Source organism: Ovis canadensis, chromosome 3, assembly GCF_042477335.2.
Source record: "Ovis canadensis isolate MfBH-ARS-UI-01 breed Bighorn chromosome 3, ARS-UI_OviCan_v2, whole genome shotgun sequence".
In the NCBI taxonomy this organism is placed as follows: domain Eukaryota; kingdom Metazoa; phylum Chordata; class Mammalia; order Artiodactyla; family Bovidae; genus Ovis; species Ovis canadensis.
Window position 1 is genome coordinate 138,722,308 of NC_091247.1, and position 22,968 is coordinate 138,745,275.

Below are 22,968 nucleotides of genomic sequence, written 5' to 3' on the forward strand. Positions count from 1 at the left end.
AGCAGGGTCTTTATCCTTTTGAGGGATAAAAGGTGCAAAAATAACAGCAAGACACCAGAATAAAACCCACATGAAATCACTGTGGCATCCAGTTTCTATTCACAAAGAAAAAGCTCCAGTCCATCTTTTAATTTTTTTGAAAAATTCCTGACATTACAGAACTAAACTGAAATGTATTAATATTCCACTCTTACATTTCCATGACAAACAAAAAAAAATTCATGAGCCAAAAAAAAAAAAACAGGGAGAAGCTTATAAAACTAAATATGGATCTCAGCATTAACAGCTGAACAGAGAAAGGAATTAAAACGCTTTAATTAAAAAATCACGAGTGGATGATAAAAGTGTGTAGAAACTGAAAATTTACAAACTATTTAAAACCTGGAATCGCTGACTGTTCAGAAACTACACAGATGGATCATGGGTGGTGGTGAACAGCAGAAAGGATTATGGATGAATCTGCATTGTTCTAGCTGCTCCCCATGCCACCCGTCTCCGAGGAAAGCCTGTAACACACACACAAAAAAAACTCGAAGTTAGTTTCCTGAGTGCCCGGCAGTACCTCACCTCCAAACCTTTTAGTCTGGTTGATAAGATGTGAATGAGCACGTTTCCGTATCAAGGGAGACACTGATTTTAAGATTTCTTGGGTTAACCAGTACCGTGGTCCTATATAACCCCTGCAATCCAAGCTTCCTAGGGCAAATTACCTAAACCACCATAGTTCTCCCTCAAACTATGCTCTTCATAGTATCTCTGTGGGATACGTTAAGCATTCTCTCAAAAATACACCACACACACAAAAGCCTCCTCTTAGGGGGTCACAAAACACAGAAAGTTTACTGCCCAGCTTTATTTTGGCTTCTTCTAAGCTGACAGAGCAGTGCTGGGTTTCTGTATCAATGTGAAGACTATTAAGAGAGACTAGTGTTTTAAAAACTAAGCCATGTTAAAGAGGGAGCAAGTGTAGTAAGTTTGGGTTAAGAATTATACTCAACCTACAATTTTTAGGTCTAGTTTTCAAGACTTGGAGTGGAAGTCAAAACCATTTTCAACAACTCCCTAGCTTGCTCTAAGGGCTCCCCAGTTTGTGGTCTTGTTAGGCCAAACTCTCCATTCAAACACATCTGGCAACAATGCCTGTTTCAAATGGATCATTTGAAGTCCTGGAATCCAGTGTGGGGCTTGGAAGGAAAGGTCTTTAGGTGTTCAGTGATCAGCCTGCTTCTCTGATATTATTAGGTAGGCAACAAGACTTGGCTCCCATTTTGAACAGAGCTAAATGTCTAAGATTCAGTCTCATTTTTACCCCCTTTTTTTTTTTGTGGGCAGGTGGCACACTTCAGGGCTTCCCCGGTGGCTCAGACAGTTTAAGGAATCTGCCTGCAATGCAGGAGACCAGGGTTCAATCCCAACGAAGATCCCCTGGAGGAAGGGATGGCAAACCACTCCAGTATTCTCACCTGGAGAATCCCCATGGACAGAGGAGCCTGGCGGGCTACAGCCCACGGACACAACTGAGCAACTAAGCACCTACTAAGCACAGCACACCCTCACCTTGGGGCATGTGGAACTTCTCCATGCCCCCTGCAAAGAAGTGTGGAATCTGAACCAATGGACTACCAGGGAAGCCCCTCACTTTACAACTTTATTTCATAAAGATTTTAAATGTAATGGCATTCCTTGTCAAGAGAACATGAATACTTCCCCACTTGAATCTCTTCCAGAATAATGCAAATTGAAAAACTGGCCAGGAGTAAAGCCAGGAAACACAGAGCTCCTTCAATTACAAACTGCATTTAGTTTCAAGTCAAAAATGGTATTTTGACCTCAGTATAAAGGAGAACAGTTAATTCTTAGTAGGGGACAGATCCTTGCCAACCTCAAAATGGGATGATCTAGGGCAACATAAAGAACAGTCCGTTAATCCAAGACTTAAGTGGGAACTGAAGGTTCAGGAAAGGAGCTGCTGCAAACAGATCTAGGACTTTTAAAAAATTAGTAAGTTCACACAAGAAGGTAGTGGCACTCTGACACCAAAAAGAACTGTCCAGAATTTGTACCCAGTCTGGGCAGGAATTGGGTGGGCAGGGAAAAGAGAACAAAGAAAAGGGAAAACCCAACTAAAATATATTAAAGACTCTACAAAAGAAAGACCACATGGGGGAGCTGTAGGCTGATAAAAAAAACTGAACACCAAGGACCTCTGGATTTTAGTCAGCACTTAGGAAAAGAAGAAACCTCTGACTTTCTTCCCAGCAATCCTTTAGGGAGTACTCATTAGGTAAAGAACTAGGTAAAAAATAAAAAAAAAGTTTCTGGGGATAGATGGTATCAGCAAGCTATTAAAAAAGCTTACTAAGGGGCACTGCACCACATGATAAAGCATCATCTAACAACCAACTAAACCCCCATCTGGATAATGAAACTCGCCCCCCTAGTCCTTCATGCAGACTTTGTTTACAGCCCCAATCTTAAGGGCAACAATATATTGTAGTTAATATACTACAATATAATTAGGTTTTTTAAACTATGTAAGCCAAAGGGGGATGTGGGAAAAGGTCACCGGGAAAAAAAAATCTCCAAACTGGTTCTCATAAGCCCCAAGAGCATTGTACTTTCATTACCCTGGCAATATACATTCAGGCAGCTGCTGCTGCCAAGACACTTCAGTCGTGTCCGACTCTGTGTGACCGCACAGACGGCAGCCCACCAGGCTCCCCCATCCCTGGGATTCTCCAGGCAAGAACACTGGAGTGGGTTGCCATTTCCTTCTCCAATGCATGAAAGTGAAAAGTGAACGGGAAGTCGCTCAGTCGTGTCCAAATGGAGGCTATCAGAGGCCTTCCACCATTTTACTTAGGGCATCTCTACTCTTATGGAGAGAGAACTGTGATCTTGGGATACAAAAAAGAATAAGGCTTTGGAGAATTTAGAACAATCTTAAGTGGATCAATGAGTTAAAGTTGATCTTACAGGTTCCTTCCAAATCTAGGTCTTTAATGTTCTAAGTATGACAGGGTTGGTAGCAAGAGACAGAAAGGTTGGTGGGGATAAAAGGGTAAAGGGACCCGTTTGAGTAATCAGGGTTGATTTAGGATAAACAGGCAGGATCTTGCCAAATTTGAGGCAATGTCACTGGTTGGTTGGTTGAGATTTAAGTAATACTAGTTCAGAGGAATGCAGACAAAAGCTGGCAAACTTTATTAGAACTTTTCCCAACTTGCCTCCCCATTCTGGGTGAAGAAAAAACTTCTTTCCTACACAGCAGTCAACTAAAGTTCTTACTGTGGCAACTTTATTACAACTAGAAACACAAATCTGGCCAAGGAGGACAGCTGATAACTTAACCATGAAATAATTAAAAGAAAAAAAAAGTTAACGGAGAAATTTTTATTCATTAACACAGAGCCTAACACATTGTTATATTGCAAGGCAGAATAAAGCTACAAAAAGTAACAGAATGAGAAAGAAGAGCAAGAACTGTGGCTCTAGATAAAGAATTCAACAAGTCAGACTCTGAAACAGGCACTCAGCAGAAATGGCCTAAACCTAAACACAGTTTACCATAGCCCCGACCCCCACCCTGTCATCCCCCCAAAACAGTAAAAAGGAAACGGTCACAAGCTCACAATTGTTTGGTTCTCACCAATATTAACAAAGGGGGAAAAAAAACCATGAAATACTTGAGGGGGTGCCCCAAGACAAATGCCATCAGTAGGGAGAGAATCTCTGTTTCTCGCCTTTCAGTTTGTTAGTTACACATGGCACAGCAGAGGTGGTGGTGGTGGTAGCTGAAGCCCCGGTACCCTTAGCAGCAGACACAACATTTAGAGCCAGGAGAGGGATGGGTTTCATGCCAAGCAGACTGGAGACACAAGGGGCGGTCGGAAGAGGGTTGGGGAGGCTGGAGGGTGCGTCGGAGGTCCCCGCTGTGGCGAGCGAGGGGGTGGTGGTGGAGGAGGAAGAAGAAGAAGAAGGGGTGGAGGGTTGAGAGAGGTTGATGCTGAGGTGATCGGGGATCGTGACGGAGGCTGCCTGGGAGGAGGGTTTAGCGTTTTCTAAACTGTAACAGAGGAAAAAAAGGAACAAAAAAAAAAGGGTGGGTGGAAGGGAAGACCACAAAAGGGAAAAGTACAGGACAAAATCCGCTTCAGTTATCAGTAAGTGCCTCTGGTTGCCAATTATGAAAACTTACATCAGCTTGTGACAAGCTTTTATTCTGTGTCCCACCCTCTAAAAATGTATACTTTGCCAAATTCCATTCCAATGCTATCGAGAACTTCTGACTGAGAAAAGACATCACACACTTTTATGTACCTGACATACTGATCCAACCCAAAAGGCAGAAAATGAAAGAATACTCATCAATTTCCAAACAAATAAATGTTTCATTCACCAAGCACTTGTGAAGCTTTGGGACACTAACCCCCGGAATTTTGCAAATCGTTTTTTTTCCCCTGTAATTAATATCAAAATTTGTTTCCATTGCCAGTCAACTAACTACTGTATCAGGATGGAAAGGGACAAGAGCCCAAAGTAGGTCAACTCATTTCAAACTCTGTAGCATTTTCAATGAAAAATGCTGAAAACAGAAGCACAGATAAGCCTTATTTCTGGTGATGTGTGAGGAGGAAAGAAGGTTCTTTTGTTTAACTGACCATGCTTCTTACACAGACTTTACAAACTAGAGGAACTTCATGCACTGCTGAAAAATTCAGTTTAATGAACTAAAAACATCACTTCTACTTCTAAAATGAGCTCTAAGTAACAGGGATGACCTGTAGTTCCCAATGCCTGCACGGGCCTATGCCAGAACTGCAGGTATGTGCTGAAGTCTGTTCGACAGAATATGGCACAAGACTAACTCTTTCAAGGCAGGGAGGCTCCTCAAGACTCCCATTTTGTCTACCTAAATCCAAGGACAGTTGCAATCCATAAAAGCTGCCAGAATTAACAGAAACTCTCAAAGTCCATTACTAACAACAGAGAAATCTTTCTTGCCTAGTATTCATAATAAAATCAGTTTGCTTTCTGTGTTCAAATTGGGCCAATATGAGAAAATGAGTTAGCTGCATGCATACATAGTCCTTGCTTGGTAATAAATCAAGTTTTTTTAAGTTTTGACCCAAATCCACAGCTTGGGCAGTTTCATGTAAAACGGATGGTCCTGAAAAGAGTGACTAAATCAAGAAACCAAGGTGGACCCAAGTTCTGCTTCCTTACGACTCAGCCATCAACCTAGTAGAGGGGTCAGGCAAGCAGGTTACATGGAAACACTATCTGACAATATTCACTGCACATCTACTCAAGCAGAGACTTTCAGCTTCTAAGAACGTAATTCTTACCTCTTAACAATACAGCACCATAATCAGAAACAGGGAAACAAACCCTTACAAACAGCAAGAAGACAGAGAGCAGATCTAGGTATAGAAATCTTTTCTACACAAAGACAAGAAAATACCTCAAGGCATGAAGAGATATGATAAAAGTTGGAACCACTACTGGGAAACTGATAAATTCTTACAGGGGATAAGAGACCATGGAATAAATATATGGTCAGCGTAAGAATAGCAAAAAATAGACCCCATACCATACTTATGAATTCCTTTGCTTTGCACTAGATTTAGGAACCCATAAAATCTGTCTATACAACAGAGACCAACTAGTTGTGACAGAGATAAACAACTTAGGTGAAAGTCTACATAAAAGGGGTAACTAAGTCCCCTATGGAGTGGGCTGCTAATACAGCTTTAAGATGTTAGTAAGCAATTAAGAACATGACTTAAGCACATGTGCTGAGAAAGCAAGAAATACAAAATGCCCTGCAGGATGCCCACTAACTGTAACAGTGCTGCTACAACTGTGTGTGTTAACATTAGCTACCTTTGGATAAGAAGTTAAAAAAAAAAAAGTAAAACCTCAGCAGGTCAATAAGGGATGAGATGGTGGGGGGTAAAGAAAATACTAAGCATTGCTAGAAACTTCCAACACCTGTACCTCTCCATTCACACAAGCTCTAAACAATGGAACACAATGGCACAAATGGATGTGTTCAGAATAAACAGTAATGACTGCTTCAAAGAAACTATCTTGCTGTCATTATCCTTATTTCACTAAAAGGGTGCTTGGGAGCCTAAACCCAGTGAAGTATTAGTCTGTATGACACCTACAGTGAGACCTACATTTGGTTTTAAGTCAGTATGGGTGCTCCAGCCAGAGCACTCCTACACAGTGAAGACATGCTCCATACCTTCCATTCCCCAAACCGACAGTAAGTCAAATGCAAACAATCCACTTCCCTTCCCCCAACCCCATGCAAACTCATTAGTCTGGTTACTTTTTCCCCTATACTAAAGGATGAGAAGTAGAGCTAGATACTTTTTCTTTTGCAATCTCTGCCCTTCCCATTTCCAACCCCCAAAGAATCCCACACTTAAATATTACAGTGTAACTTTTCCCAACACACACATTACTTGTGTTGGCATCAATTTAACACAAAAGATAGGGAACCCTTACCTGACATTGATTAGATATTGAGCCAGGCTAATGCTGGCAGCAGATCCAGTGATGGTAACCTGCCTATCAGTAGATCCTTCCACTGGGTTCGCAATTTTGATCTGCGCCCCAGACATCTGACGGATCTCATTGATTTTGGCGCCTTGACGCCCGATTATGCAGCCAATCAACTTAAGGAAGAAAAACAAGGCATACCAAATTAAGAGTTGCATGGCTAGGTCCCCGCATTCCAACCCACCCCTCAGGCTTCTGTACCTCCGGCCCACAAACATGGTATTCAACTCTGAACTGAATGACTCCTAGGACCATTAGCTCATACCTTCGGAGTATTAATTCCAAAGACAAAATAAAGCAGTGCAAAGATGATGATAAACCTCCTTTACCAGGTCTAAATGTAAAAGTATATTCTGTTTTTGCCAATAAAGATGCCGTAACTCATCCTGCCATGATTATTACTTTATTATAGTGACAAGGATTCTGGCTAATTTCTAACGCTTTTGCCTTGGAAAAAAGTAAACAACTGGCAAACATTTGCACTCTCCAATACTGTAGACACTAATAATGTCGTTACTGAACACTGATGTGGTCAGTGAGACTGACAAACTGAGTTTATCATTTTATTATTCTCAGACAGCTACACGTGCTTTAGTGACCACCATGTTGGACAGCACAGGTAACATCCAATGGCCACTCCACTAGGGATTAAGTATTCAGACTCTACAAGAAGCAAAAGCAAATGGGAATTTCTATTTGAGACAAAAAGTTTCCTTCTGGCTCAAGATAACTCACACAATAATTTCATCAATCTCCATCAGTTTTTATTTGAGATTTTACAGTTTTAAGAATTTTAGTGCCTGTAACTCATTTTCTTCCCCAAGGTGTTAAGAGTAGCATAACCTCTATTTTTACTTACATCGTTTGGAATGGTGAGTTCATGAGAAGTAGTCTGAGCAGATGCATCCAAACCTGCTAAAAGACAGAAGATAGCAAAGAAGTTCAAGGCACAGCGTACAACTCCCACTGATTTGCACATTAACCTAACAGAAGGAAAATGAACTGGAAACCCAGCATTGGCTGTTGGGATTCATCTCTAACTTGGAAGCCTCCAAAGAGGAAAGAGGGGGAGAGGGGTGTAGAAATAATGCTGGAAAGGTTCCTCTGTACCAACAAAAGAGGCTGATTTCATGCCATTTCCTGCAAAGCCCAGCCTATTAGGGTCTAAGGGGGGTGGAAGCACGGGGCAGGGGGATGTGGTATCCTCAATTCTCAGGACCAAAATCTAACCAGGTACTTCTGCACTTCTCCCCTTTTCTGGTTGGATTTCCTATTGTTGTATCCCAATTTTACCTCACCTGATGCTATCACCAGCACCACTACCATGCCTGTTACTGGGTACCATGGACTTCTGGCACACATGCAGAGTTGCTTTAAATATACCTATACCAGATTAACCAATCCCAACACCCTTACCCTAACCTACACTTGAAGGTCAGTGAGAAAGAAATGGCAGCAAGGTGTGGGAATTTCATTTCTCCAAACTACTCCCTGTCCTTTGCTCAACAATTTATTCTGGTTTTTGCTTTCCAAAGAAAAAGAAAAAAAAAAATCCTATCAGCAAACACCCATACCCATCTATATGACACCTGGGCTAGACAAGGCCAGCTGGCTGACTCGTAGTCCAGTCCTGCTCTCAGCTGTGGCTGCTAAAACTCATTTTTAGAAGGGGGTAGGCCAGATCCATCAAGGGACCCTCAGGGGCACCAGGCCCACCCCCGCTTTGCTCTCTCAGCTCCTTTTTGCCATGTGTATGTTCGGCTGGTATGTCATGGGCAGTGAAACAAGACTCCCACCAGTTTATTAATATAACAGTAGAATACTACAGATTTTTTTTTTAATCATTACCCCAATAGCCTTTCACCTCTGGAGAGCTGGATTCAATGCCTGTTAAGATACAAGTGAAAATGAGTTTGGTGGTCTCATCCTAACCCTATCGGACAAGTTATTCCTTATATAGAAAAGCCCAAAAAAACAAAACAAAACAAAAACACACTACACAAATGGATTGTTTCTACCCAGATCTATGAATAGCTGGTGGAGAGAAAGGGGGTGCCGATCAGATCAAAGGGGCAGCGATGAGGATGGGTTAGAAGAAATATCAGCCTACCCTTTGCCTGACAAGCATCCCCAGACCTCACCCCAAACCTTCCAAGGGCCTTTCTTTTTTCTCTTTTAGAATAACTCACCCCAAATGAAAACCAAGTTAACAAACATATTACCTCCTTCGGTTTAGCCATAGAAACAGGCAAGTTTAAGCCAGCAGGATGCTGGGTAATGAAGTTTGTTTTAAACAGATGTCAAATGGAGACCTTGGGGCTGGCCTCTGTCTTGTACTACACCTTACAAAAAGCGACACTGAGGTATCCATACCACTGAATCCGGTGTTGCCATGCGTCATGGGAAAATGAGACTGTTGCATTGCCAACTGGTGCAGCTTGGTCAACTGCAGGAAGGAAACAGGAGAGACTGACATTAGGAGAGTAACACAGCCAAAGCTCAAGCACATTCAAATTGGAAAATGTAGAGCTCCTGATCCTCAAAGTTGGCTACTACTCAAACTATGACAGAGGCTAAGGAATGGGGCTGGTATCACAATCCTGGGGACGGGCACAAGAAGGTGAGGGTTAGAAATAGAAACAGTATCAGTACAAAGAGAATATGTGCCTTTGGGGTGTGTGAAAAGCAGCAGCACCGCCTGACAACCACCCCTTGTGGGCTATTTAATGAAGGTGTTTGCAGCCATTGCAACAGTTGCCCCAGGGACAAGCACAGACAGGCTGGGTAAACAGACTGCAGTGGTGCTGGGGAAACACACCATGCAGGGCTCCGTCAGTACCGGGAGGAGGGGAAGAGGTGAGGGGCAGGGAGACTGTGAGGAGAGGTTAAGGCGAAACCAAACTGGGTCTAGCAACCCTGACCCTAGGATTTCTACAGCTATTTTTCTTCATCTATATACACTGTTCCGGCTGTCGTAAAACCATCTCTCGTCAAGTCTGCTTCTCCTCCAGGGGCCTACCACTAACCAAAAGCCAAACTCCAACTTTTCAAATCTAAAGCTCAGCACCTGAAAAGGTTAGTAAGGGCAGAGAGTAAGTGCAGAAGGAAATGCCCTTAAAAGTCTACATACCAGCACTTTTTAAATTGGAGTTTTTAGTGACAAGGAAATTTCACTGAGTTGAATCCAAATATTTTTCTCCCTAACCCTCCCTGCGCAATTAAGTCCCTATCCCACCCCTCCAGATGCTTTTTACATTACCACCTCAGACTGAGTACACAAAAGTGCACCCAACCTCCCACCCCCTCACCCTCCCTCCATAGAAAGGACTTCATGCAAAGATGCACAGTCCCCTGTGAATTTACATTGTGCCCTGGGATAACCAATGACGGTAAACAGTGGAACATTTCTCTTTCAGAGTAATCTGTAACACGGGAGAAAGTAGAATATAATAATCTATTATATTATAATTTCCAGGGATTGAATTTCAAAACAAGGAGCTTTTTCCTGATTAAAGATTATTTAAGGGCCAAAATACAGAGTTCAGCTTGTGAGGGAAACAATACTACAAATGTTTGAGACCAACTCACTTCTGCCTACACGGAGAAAGGAGTGAGACAATTTTGGATGGGAGAGGGAGCTTTTCAAAACAAGTGAAAACAAAACTTACATCTGGCTGTGGAATGGCATACTGTCCTTGAATGGTATAGGCCTACAAAAGGAGGAAAACAGTTCCTATTAAAAACCAATCACGGACAGCCACCCAGTGGGGGGGTGGGGGGCTGGGGGGGAGACAGATTTCAACTAGCCAGGAAGCCAGAGTTGAACTAGAGAATGGGGAGGCCAGGGGTTGAGGCAGTAGATGGTATCTCACAAATACAGTCAGACCCAAGTTGGCCTTCTTTAAACCCTAAATATGATGGCTTATTTCAGGATGCCTATAAAGGGAGCCATGTTCCCTGCAATCAAAGACAAAATATAACACATTTGTTTCTTAACGAAAATGTGGGAGGTAGGATTAAACAATGCCTTGATTGCCTGAGCCCCCTTCTTTCTCCCTTTGTACAAGATGGCCTAGGAGGAAATTTTTTTTTCCTCAACCACCCCAACCCTTCTACCAATCATGGTGACATGTTTTATATCTGCACAGACCTACACAGCATGTTAAAACAAAACACTTTCGTTTTCCTATCTTTCTTTTCTCTACATCTGCCTAATGACCTTAAGTGCACTGGAAGCTAGTTGGGTCCCTAGCACTAGGGAGCTGACCATAGGAACACATATTAAAAAAAAAAGAAAGAAAAAATCTTATGTTCTAGGTCCTGCTTTCTCCCACCTCCCCTCCATAAAAGGCACTTGCAGCTCCCACTACGCCCTCCTCCCCCCACACCATACCTCCCAAAAAGGGAGCTGGGTCTTTAGGGCAATGGGGTGGGGGACAAGGAGAATCAGGAAGGGAAGAAAGGAGCAGCTGGTTAACAGGATGTGAAGCTTCTCACATCACAGTGGCCAGTACCCCCAAAAGTGTACCCAGGTTGGGGTGGGAAGGTGAAAATGGGGTAGGAGGAACAGGAGGCAGGGAAAAGGGGTTGAACAAAAAAAGAAAAAAAAAGGGGAAAAAAAAAAAAGAGTTGGTGTTACCATCTGGTGGGCTACGCAGCCTGTGTGAAATGAGGTGGGGGGGGTCAGTCCAGGTCCCCGTGGACAGGTGGTGTCCACAGCACAAAAATCACCAGCGCCACTGGCCCCCCGCGTGTTGGCAGTCTCGGCTGAGGCGGAAGGATTGAGTGAGCCTTGGAGACTGAACATCCCCTCTCACCTCTAGAGGTGGTCCCTCCAGGTCAGGGTTGAGGCACATGGACGGGGTGGTGTGGGGAAAGCTCGCACTGTCGCTGCCTGTGCTGTACCTGTCCTGTGGATAAATAGAGGATTTCAGTCTCCAGGGCTGTCAATCCGGCACCTTGTCACCAGCATGAAATTCACACAAAAAAAATTGTTTAATTTTTTCTTTTCCTTTAAAAAGGAGCTCACAACACAATTTGAAACGAGCTGCAATCAGTGAATTAAAAAAAAAAGTTACCTATAGTGGCAGATTTCACACTGCACAGTTGGACTATTTTCAGTAAGAATGAAGGAGTGGGGCAACAGAGCTGATGACAGCTCCTGGTCAATGTGGGATTAAACTGCACCCCTATAGAGCCCACTTTGTCACAAAGGAACAAAAGACACAGGTTCACCTGTGAACAATGCATAAACTGGTCCATTTAAAAAGGCCCATGGGAATAATCCAAAACAGGGCCACTCATGGAAGAAGAAGCTGCAAGCTTTTAGAGTGGTCAACTGAATAAAGGGGAGGGAGGGAAGGAAAGCAAAGAGGTAAGAAGGGGGAGGTGGGAAGGGGAAGGAAGGAAAGGGAAATGAAGGCAGAATTGTAAACAGAGAGGACTGCTGCTGTGCGGTATGGACTCTAGATAATCCCAAGTGACCGGGGAAGAATCCAGAAAAGTAGGAACTTGTAGTTCCAGGGGAGAAAGGAAAACACCTGAGGCTAAACCTCCCTGCTACTCTAACTCTGGGCCTTTGTTTATCCGCCTAACTACCCAGACTCACAAAGCACACTTAGACCAAATCAGTTGTACAATGCTAGTATTAAAAGGTACAAAACTGTGACATGATTAACTTCCTATGAAAGCTTCCAGAATTATAAGACAAACTAAGTTCCCCAAAACTGGTTCAGTTTTATGACAATTCAATAGAATGGGAATGAGATGGACTCTAAGAGCTCTCCCAGTTTAAATACAAGATGTAATTAGGTGAGTTATCTGCGTTTGTTAACAGGTCAGCCCCACGTAGGAAAAGGGACACTTGTACTTGTTTAGGCAGCTACCAAAATGAAGGTCCACTATTTCAGCCTGAATCCCAATTATTTTAAAACTGACCTACCTATGCCTCAAACACTAACCAAAAAGCATAAAACTAACATGGTGCTAATCAGTGCCTTTTGTCATAAAACTCTAACTTCAGTATAAACCATGTACCAAGGATCCAGAATTTAGGTTGGTGAAGGAGGAGAGGCCAAGGGGTGCTTTGGTGTTCTTACTCTAACACCAAAGGTCACAGCCCAACATGCTCTCCCCCCTCCTAGACACTGAACCCTTACCCCAGCTGATTTCAGTTATGCCATGTGGGTTCAAACCAGTGTTTGAGGTTAAGAGCCCAGGGACAACACACTGGAATTTGGGAGTGAAGGGGTAGGAGTAGGGGAGGTGAGGTGGGGAAAAGGGGAAGTTTGTAGGACACTCAATTTCAGGAGCCCCCAATTTGAGACCACCATCCAAGAATCTATTTCAGAGGTCCAACTCCTTATTATGTTTTATTTGGGCCTCTAAAGAACAACCCACACATGAAAAAACATGGATGGGGTTGGGGTAGGGAGAGCACTGACATCAAAGCAATTTTATCTTTTCTTCTAACCCAACCCACCTTAAATTACTAAGCAGATCACCTCTTCCGAGTGCCTACAAAACTCCCAATGCCTGCTAATAAATAAGGTGGCATTCATAGCTTTCTTCAGTACAAAAAATAAAACTGAAAGCAGGTCAAACTATGGCCAGAGTACAGGTTTCAGCAAGCATGCAGAGTGGCCTGGTGTGCTGCTGGCAAAGTTGACATTTCAAATACAATCTTGTTCACCTTAGCCCACCAATAAAAAACTTCTTACCTGACCACCTGCAAAGATGACCGGAGAACTGGACGGCTTGGGCCGGTACGGGATGGTCACGCCCTTCGGGGGGGACTGGGAGAGAGTCAGAGGGGAAAAAAACAAAAAGAGATAAGGTTTCAAAGCTGCTTCAGCTGTGTGGCTTAAGCTCACACAGGTCAGTTAAATTAAAAACTTTATTTTTTCCACCCTCTCACCTACCAACTTTGTCTCTGGCTAGATCTAATCTCAAATCATCAGCAGTTATTTGCCTTTAAAACAGTAAGATGGTCCGTGGACTACACAGTTCACACTAATTCTCATCAAGGCAGATTCCCCTGTAATAATTTAGGCATTATTTCCATGTGTTCAAATTGTTCTAATTAACACAAAAAAACTGAAACCTCTAGATGTACCCATGTACCTTTGAGTGGGTAATTACATTTTGGCCTGAATAGGAAATAAAATCAAATAGGAAATAAAGCTCCCAAACTTTTTATCTATGGTAATTCATGACTTCCCATTAATAGCTCAATGATTCAATCAATAGTTTCCTAAACTCTACTTAAAAGTTCTACTTGCCTTTCTCACCAATATGGGACCAATTCCCTATGACAATTCTAGAAAGGTTTAATTCTCCTTAATTTTATTATTCTTTTTGTTACTTGAATAGCATCCACCAGGACCTCATAAGTTATTCAGAAACACTATTATAGATATTTTGTTATTATCAGTCATTTTGAATAATCCTGCCTTATAACATAGAAATTAATTTAAACGTATCAAAGTTGCATGTAGCCAAAATACTGTAACCTGAAAGGCAATTTAATTAACTTAAGCTTCTCAAGACCGGAGATACATCTTTTGTCCTCAAATTCCAAGTAGCAAATCTTCCCCCTACCAACCCTGCTAAAATTGCTATAAACCAAATGATCACTGCTGCTTAAGTTTCTATTTTTGCTTGGACTATAAGAAAAGTCAAAGCTGGGAGAAGGAAAAGATGAACTCAGGGAACCTCTTCCCCACCCCCATGTGAGACTTCTAACAGCCTCACCTAATTCTAGTCTTACTAAATATAGATCAGTCTGTCTCCCTAAATCACCCTCCCCCCATTCTCAGCATGAGCCTGAGGGCTTACCTCCAACATAACCACGCAGATCTGTTTCACACACTCAATGATGGATTGCGGAATGCCAGCAATAGTGATGGCCCGCTCAGTTGAGTTGGGGAGCATATCCCCTGCCACTTGGACCTGAGCCCCTGTACTCTTTGGGGTAAAAAGAAATTTTAAAAATCAGAGAAACAGATCATTCATACCATTTACATCTCCCTGCAGAAATTTTAGAGTCTAAAGCTCAGTAAACATTTATCCCATCTCCTATCTAACTCTTTTAATCCTCCCTCCCCTCTTTCCTTATTCCAGATAAGATTGTTTAATCACGGTTATAAATAAATTAGCCTCTGAAAGCTGAGAATAAGCCTGAATAACAGCCTAAATTTAACCTGCTCTTAAGAAAAAGGTCGTTCTAGACAGTTTCCTCTCATTTAATGATAGCTTTGTGGTCATCAAACAAAATATTCATAAATATCACCCACCTTTTATTCAGCAAATGTTTATATTAAGCCCATTCTATGTGCCAAGCACCATCCCAGGTACTTGAAATATATCATTGAGCAAAATAAAAATCCCTGCTCACATAGTAGCAGTATAATAGGCTCCCAGATAAGTCCAATTCGAATAGGAGCCATTCAAATTTCATCCCAACATCCAATTCAGTAACTCCCAGATATAAATAAAAGCTCCCATAATTCACCATTAACTTTCATAATTTTGAAGGGAGAATTACAACTACATCCCAATATACCTTCACTTCCACCATGCTATTTAAGAATTTGGCCAAGAAAAACACTTGATATTATTACATATCAAATTATAAGTTCTTTAGACATAAAAAAGGATTATGTAGCCTCATGGAAAAGTCACCAACAGGTCACATGCAATAGTTGGAAATTCTGGTTAACTTTTCTGATTTACTGTTGTTGAAATATATAAAATATAAGAAAAATATGCATATCAACCAAATTATAGTCTTCTAGGACTATTACTTTAATAAAAATCTCAATAAATGCTAACTTTTCCTAGATAATAAAAGCTAGTAGAGGAAGCTCATTTAAAATTTACACTTCAAAAAGAGAAAGAGCACAAATTAACCAACCTCTCGTATTTCCTTGATCTTGCAACCACCTTTCCCAATGAGAGAGCCGCACTGACTAGCAGGGACCACCAGCCTCAAGGTGACTGGGGGTCTACTGGCAGCTGTGCTATTGGTCATAGAGCTGCTGATGTCCTACAAAAAGAAATTAGTCAAAACACCACAAGAATATACAAGTTTAAACAGATCCCTGGGAACCCCTAATTGCCATAGAAGAACCTTATAAGGGACATATTGTCATGATCTCCACCAACATTTAAACATTGCTCCTGCCCCAAACCTTATTACTAAAAAATAAAATGGCCTACAAATATCCTCAGATTTAGCCTTAAATATATGTTCCTTCATGCCAGAAGCAGTGCTCTTAGTAGAGAGAAAACTTATTTTGTTAAGTAAAATAGGAAGTTTTCTGAGCAAAATAAAATACCGGTAAAGTCAACATTAAACATGAAAAGATGAGACAATGCAACCCAAATTCAAGTGACCAATTTTGTCCTCTTAAACTATGTAGAGATTAAAAAATAGTGTACTTTTATTTATCCTTGTTTTCTTGGTATGAAATTGAAGCTGAGTACTTACCCCAATCACATCTGAAAAGTTTTAGATTTTAAACTAAAAGACTGTATTGGCTTCAAAGCCCATAGTCTCTCCCATAACAATATTGATGTATCTTGTCTATAAACTACTTACATTTAGCCTTCTGAGAATTTAGCCTAATCTCTATGTATATACTATATATGTATTTAGATAGACCTGGGAATTCCTCAGACATAAGCCCCTTAAGTCAAGACCATGTTTCTTATTTGTTAAAGTATGAATAGATTTTCTGAATTTTTTTAAAGCTACAAGCTCTGGATTAGCAAGGTCTCACAGGTCAAAAAGATAGCATTTCTGATCTTGGCAAGCATAAGATTTCAGGCACCATTAAAAGGCATTAGCAACAGCCCAGAAGCTCTCCTCTGCCTGCAGTATCAATTGCATTATTAGCAGCATTACTACAGAAGCTGGGAGGCTGAAAACTGGATGGACCGAGGGCAATGATTGTTCAGCACTGTAAGGCTGAGAGTTTAATGAACAGAAAAAAATTCCCGCTACTGATATTTTGCTTCTGATAACTTACAAAATGTATTCCCTCCCCTCCAAGTATAGCTCTGACAGTTACCAGGCTTTTTTTTTTTAATGTGTAACTGCCTACCTGTATTTATGGAGTATATTAGTGTTTAGCAGGGCTCCTAACAAAACCATATTAACTAAGAATCAGGGGACATAATTATGAACACAATGGTGGCCTACCTTCAAATTGTTGGTTAAGAAATAAAAGATGCTGTTTTTTCACATTTTTTAGAGTCCCTAATAACAAACTATTTGGGGTTTTTTTGTTGTTTTTTAAATTCAAGCACAGTTAATGTACACTCTGATTTCAGGTGTACACGTACTGTTTTGACATTTAAATTTATTACAAAATGGTCAAAGAAAGTCTAGTAACCATTTGTTACCATACAAAGTTATTACAGTATTACTGACTATATTCCTTATACTGTGTATATATAAACCCCCAGTGACTCATAATTGGGAAAATATGGAATGCTTCACAAATTTGTGTATTATCCTTGCACAGGAGCCACACCAATCTCTTCTGTATCATTCCAATTGTAGCACATGTGCTGCCAAAGTGAGCACTCTAACTATAGCTGGAAGTTAGGGGTGCTGGCCCCCCACCCTAGTCAGAAGTCCAAGTATAACTTATTCATAGTTCCACATTCACGGATTCAACCAATCGCTGACTGTGTAATTCCACAGTACATATTCTATACTACTGTAATACGTATTTATTGGAACAATCCAAGTACAAGCAGACCAGCACAGTTCAATCTTATGTTTTTCAATGGTCAATGGTATTTTTCTAACCAACTGAAGTGACTTTTTAACCATAAATGGTCCGATTTGGGGGATGCTAATTGGGAGTAAAGAACCCATTTACAGAGCTTTATGATCTAGTCTGTTCTTCAATTTTAAAAACTCTTGGAAATCACTAAGCTATCAAGAAGCAATAAAAAATAAAGAATGAGGGGCAGGGAACAACAAACCTCTTCCAGTTTGTCAATGATCATAGCAAAGGCTTTGAAGATGGCATTAGTGGGTCCAGCCAAAGTGATAATCCTTTCAGGACAATTCCCTTCTGAGATGTTTATACGTGCACCACTCTGGATAGAAACAGAGCCAAAAGGTTAATAGACAAAAAGATCTAAGCACAGATACACAAATATGTAAATAACCCCTCTTAAACAAGATGGGCAAGAGCTGCCTATGTACATGATCCTTACAAAAGGCACCATCAACATTATTTTAAATACAGCTCCATATTTATCCTCCAACAAACTACAGAAGCTGTTTAAGTCTTAAATGCAGACTTCCTAAAACTACAATTTCCCAGCATACTATTTGTCATTACAAATAACCCAAGCCAGAAAAATACCAGCTTCTTCTTCTATTAAGATCTTCCCTTTTCTGGGACACTTTCCTGGTGGTTCAGTGGTTAAGACACCATGCTTCCACTGCAGGGGCATGGCTGCCCAGGTTGGGGAACTAAGATCTCACATTCCCACAGTGTAGCCAAAATATTTAAAAAAAAAAAAAACAAAAAAACCTTCTCCCTATCAATCTCTCATTAAACAGAAACTTTGCTTTTGTTTTAGAAGTTTCTAACTTCCCAAGTTAACAGTCCCTATCCCTCTGCATCCCCAATAACTCACCTCCTCGCGCATCTTCTTAACTGATTCTCCTTTCTGAAAGAGGAAAAGTCAAGAATGAGTTTCAATTATTATTTAAACCCAGGTTGACTAAATAGTAATTAGAGTTGAACTGATGTCTTACCTTTCCGATGATACTGCCAACTTCCTACAACGGAGAATACTAGTGTCAAATACGAGGAAACTTGAAGCATTGGTTATCACAAAAAGTAATTTTTAAAACAATCCAAAGCATTGGAAAAACTAGGATTTGTTGGGAAGGGGAATGGAAAGGCTTCTTATTTTCTTTACTCAAAACATAAGGGAAGCTATCAAAGAATTGTGAAGAAATAGAGTAATAAAGCGCTGTCTTTAATATAAATTATTTTTTAAAGTATCAAATACCAGTTCACCTTAAAGTTACCCAAAATTGTTTGGGCAGTGGAAATCTACCTATCACAAGCTATAACAACATCCATGAGAAAAATCTTATCATCCAGATAGTTTTGGCTCTAGCCTTTGGTTAAGCCTTTCCTGCTCAGTGGAGCTTCCTAGTAAAGTCTGTCCATTTTCCCACTACACTCTCATCTAGTTCACCAGAGGAGGAGTGCTAAAGCCAGACTTCCCACAGAGCTAATCTGATGAGCTCCAAGATCCATGCCCTCTCTTCCTGGCCCCTCCTCTAGGAGTTACTATGACCCAATTTTCCCAAGCTGTTGCATACCTTTCCATGCATAAGTAGCCGGATGGTGAGAGTGACATTTAATCCACCTTCAATCACTCCGGTGTCCATGTCGAGCAGTGTTCTGAGGAGCTGGACTTTGAGTGGTCAAGTCTTTGGTCACTGGTGGGGGTGAAAGCCAAAAACTGAAATGCAAACATGACCAAAATCAGAGTAGGAAAACAACAGAAACATTTCCCAATGTTACTTTAGTCATTATCAATGTTTTCTAGCTGACTCTTTTCCTTAAATGACAGTGTATCAGTCGGCAGGCTTGTATACATCCAGCACAACTGCATTAACAGCTCAGATTCTGTTACAAAGTACATAAAGCAACTTTCCAGTCTACTCTCATTAATGATAGGGTTTCCGCTGACTCTCAGGATGCGAAAGATTTCTTCAATTGGCACTAGTTCTAAGGGAACTGCTGAACGTGCACCAGTTGTCCTTCAGCAAAATAAGCTTCAAAAGAATACAGAAACACCTGGAAATCATGAGGGCAAACCTCAAGCTAACTATACACTGAGGGCTATGACTTCTGCTTCCCTGTTATGAAGCCATTCAGGTTGAAAGCTGCAAAGGACACACATAAATGTTTTTATTGGCAGCAATTTCTAAGTAAAAAAAATTAGAATGTATCTTCTCCCTAAAATTCTGAATGTGAATACATGTCACCAAATAATTTTTTAAAGATTTAAATCAACAACCTCACTGAAAAAGGCATTATCTGAAATGCCTTCTATGCAGGCTGGGTTCCACATTCCCCTTTGGGAAATGACTCAATACATTAAGTGCACCCTGAGTCCTCTTTTTCCAACCAAACTTGATAGTCACTCAAGATCTGAATTTACCTCGTTTCCACATTAACCTGTTACTACTCAAGTCTTTATTCAAATTATTTAATCTTAAATTTTCTTCCAAAGGAAACAATCAAAATGATAGCTGGTATCGCTAAAAATTTATTGTGTGGTTGTTTTAAGCAACAGCAGCAATGAGACTTTCCTACTGAGGCCCTTTCCCCACGTAAGCACTAAAGCAATGTTACTAACATTTCTGCTTTAATTGATAAAGAGTGTTTTTGAATATACATCAGCCTACAATGCTTCCTTAGGACCTAACAGTGTTAGTTTTGAAAAGGACCTCCCCAAAGTGGTGAAATTTCTCCAGTGACATTTTTAGTATCCACCTTTTCAAAACATCAATGATCTCTCCTACAGCCAGTCTTCCTCCTTCACAAAACCAGCCACCTTTTCAACTTTGCTCTAACAACAAAGCCACATCCTAAATATCCTAAAAGTGTTAAGTGGCTGCCAGACCATCCTGTATATGGCAAGCTGCCCCATGGCTAACTCAAGTGTGTGATTACTTAAAAGAAGGGCTTTGCATCCCCAAAGCACCTCATTCCCCCATTTTCAGAATGTAATTGCTGAAAAAAATCCCAGAATTCAACATTTTTCACTCAAGGGAAAACAACTGTACTGGGGGTAGGGACAAAATAGGAGTTGGGTCTGTAAGAATGACTTTAGTAAGACATGGAAAAAATTTGGCAGTTTAATCCCTTATCCTCACTCACAGAATAAGAAGCACTTTACAAATACCATGACAAAAGCAAATTCCAAAGGGCAAGAAAATTGGAAACCTATTTGAAGCCATTTCTTGAGGTATGGCACAAAGGTGCATTTCCAACACCAAACCACTCAAGAAATCCCTGTCATGTTTCTCTCCTGACTAGGAGAATGTAAGTGTACCCAATCCCAGGAATCCAGCTGTTAATCCTGCATCCATTACCCCTTCTCCTATAAATAGCTCGGTCTGGGTCTATAGCGGCAGGCATTTTGTAATTTCAAAATTCGTTACCCCGAGAAAACGTCCTGAATAACTCGGTAACTGGGAGCCCGTCTACCCTTTCTTTAACTCCACAGCCCCCCTCCCCTTGGCCATCCAAGCATTTTCCACTCAAAAAATGTACCCCCCCATCCCTCCACTAGAAAAAGAGGAGGAAAAAATAAACGGTTCGGTCGGGGGGGGGCGCTGCGATCCAGGGGGAGGGGCCAGACTAATAGCGCCTCCTCGAGTGGCTGCGCCAGCGCCTGACCCCCGCGGGGAGCCGCGCTCACCCGCCCGGCCAGCAAGCCGGCCATCGCCTCCCCCACCCCCCTCAACCAACAAATCCACCGCCGCCCCCCCCTACCGCGCGCGCGCCCTCCTTGACTCCTGCGCAGCCGCCACCGGGAAAAGGCGGGGGGAAGGGGAGGAGGCCTTGCGCGAGGCCTACTAGGCCTCGTCGGAGCCAGGGCCTCGCGTGAATGGCCGGCCGAGCAGAGAGAGGGAGCAGGCGCTCACGCGGGACTACGCGAGGCCGAGGCTCGTGACGAGGACCGGAGCCCGCTAAGAAAGATGGCAAGAGTGGAAATAGAGCCATACCCGCGGGCGGAGGGAAAAATTTGAAGCTTACCTGCAGGCGCGAGGCGACTGAGGGGAAAAGGGGAGCGGGCGGGAAGGGGAAGGGCGGGAGGCCGGGGGCGGAACAATAGGGGCGGGCGGGAAGGCGAGGGGGGCCCCGCGGGCGGGCGGAGGAGGAAGGGGGGGGTGGAGGAGGAGGAGGAGGAAGGGGGAAAGAGACCCCGGGGTGGGTGGAGGGCGGCGGAGGGCGGGCGGGCGGGCGGAGGGCGGGCGGGCGGGAGAGGGCGCAGGCTGCGGCTGCTCCGGCTGCTGCCTCTGCTGGTCTGGGAGGGGGACGGGGCGGAGCGGCCCGCTTTCAACCCCGCGCACCCTCCGACCCCGGAAGCGCTAACCGCCCCGGGGGCCGGCGAGGCGACTGCGTCGTCCAAACCTTCCCCACGCAATGCGGACGGCCTCCCAACAGCCTAGAGCGGCTCCGTGGACAGCGTTGGCACCAGCGAGAGAACAACCGGTAGCAAATGGCGAAGCGCATGATAGAGCGGCAGCGTGGGGGCAGGGAGGAAACTAGTGTCCCCTAGCGGGCTGGTTCGAAAGCCCAGACGTTTAAGTGCGGAGAGAGTTGGCAATCGCCACGGATAAACCAGACAGGAAAATAGGATGTGTGAGGAGAGACTACTGGGACAAACCCCTAGTCTATAGTAATACAAATGGGAAAAAAAGCTAATTTGCCACCTTGGAGGTCACTTTTACACCAACTCTTTACTTTGAAAATTGGTAATTAAAATGAAAGAAGCACCTTTTCTTTTAGGAAGAACTGTAGTTCATCTTTAGTCAACAAGGGAAAACTTTTTTTCAACAATTCCATATAATGAATGTAGAGAAATTTAAAAATTAGAACATCATTCATTCTCCAACCCAAAATGAAATAATTGACTTAAGCAAGTGTCATCAATCATCAAAACTTTACGGGGAAATTTGTTAGGGAAAAGGATACTAACCTGGTGACAAATATACATGATTATTTGCAAAATAAAAATAAAAAATGAAGCCAAAAGTTTTAAATGGAAAGATCAGATAGGTCACCACCTTATCCAAGTGATCAAACCTTGTATCACTAATAGTACAACTCTGACACAGTCCTTGATGAGATGCAGTAGGTACATAGCATCATCTATTAAGTATTCTTCTCAAGTGTTTAGTTTTAATCTAATTAAACCTTCAGACCCAACTTGCAATTTACAGGAAATTTACAAGGGATCAAGGAAAAAGTTAAACATATCATAGAGATAATCAGCAAATCCAGAGTCCAAGACATTCAACAAGACAACTAGCCTGTTCTCATCAAAATGAAAATGAAATAGAACAGAGGGGGAGGAAAGAGAGGATAAATTCAAAAGACAATAATAATCAAATATAACGTGTGGATCTTGTTTGGATTCTGGTTTGTTTTTTTATAGCTATATAAGACATTTTGGAGACAGCAGAGGAAATTCAGACATGAATATTAGCTAATATTAGGAGGCATTGTTAATTTTCTTAAGTGTGGTAATGGAATTATGGCTGTGCAGGAGAAATGCTGTTCTAGGAGGAACATAATGAACTATTTAAAGTGAAGGGTCGTGATGATGGGA

At 42.1% G+C, this 22,968-nt stretch overlaps 1 protein-coding gene and 1 non-coding gene across 17 annotated transcripts; both read right to left on the reverse strand.

The window, feature by feature from the left end:
• Positions 1-76: 76 nt before the first annotated feature.
• Positions 77-21,853, reverse strand: PCBP2 (poly(rC) binding protein 2). 16 transcript variants are annotated; one of them, XM_069584289.1, is made up of 15 exons: positions 21,390-21,843; positions 18,938-19,080; positions 18,359-18,382; positions 18,238-18,270; positions 17,572-17,688; positions 15,488-15,619; positions 14,410-14,538; positions 13,293-13,367; positions 11,391-11,483; positions 10,242-10,283; positions 8,947-9,019; positions 8,422-8,460; positions 7,433-7,485; positions 6,520-6,689; positions 77-506 (listed from the first exon to the last, which is right to left on the reverse strand). In XM_069584289.1, exons 2-15 carry the CDS (start codon positions 19,004-19,006, stop codon positions 470-472), a joined length of 1,086 nt encoding a protein of 361 aa, XP_069440390.1. In that variant the 5' UTR covers positions 19,007-19,080; positions 21,390-21,843; the 3' UTR covers positions 77-469. The 16 variants fall into 16 exon arrangements, with proteins under 16 accessions (XP_069440390.1, XP_069440389.1, XP_069440388.1 ...); XM_069584288.1 differs by having other exon boundaries at positions 7,433-7,488; positions 21,390-21,794; XM_069584287.1 differs by having other exon boundaries at positions 13,293-13,379; positions 21,390-21,708.
• On the reverse strand, positions 17,058-17,164 carry LOC138438419 (U6 spliceosomal RNA). The gene has a single exon (XR_011256355.1). It is a non-coding gene; the product is annotated as a U6 spliceosomal RNA (small nuclear RNA).
• Positions 21,854-22,968: the final 1,115 nt, after the last annotated feature.

Excerpts from the sequence above, each read along its gene's own strand:
- PCBP2 (XM_069584286.1), bottom strand. The coding sequence starts at position 19,006 with ATGGACACCGGAGTGATTGAAGGTGGATTAAATGTCACTCTCACCATC. Across the intron at positions 17,689-18,237 it reads TTAAGAAGATGCGCGAGGAG|AGTGGTGCACGTATAAACAT; the intron begins GTGAGTTATTGG and ends GTTTCTATCCAG. Across the intron at positions 15,620-17,571 it reads TCATTGACAAACTGGAAGAG|GACATCAGCAGCTCTATGAC; the intron begins GTTTGTTGTTCC and ends TTCTTTTTGTAG.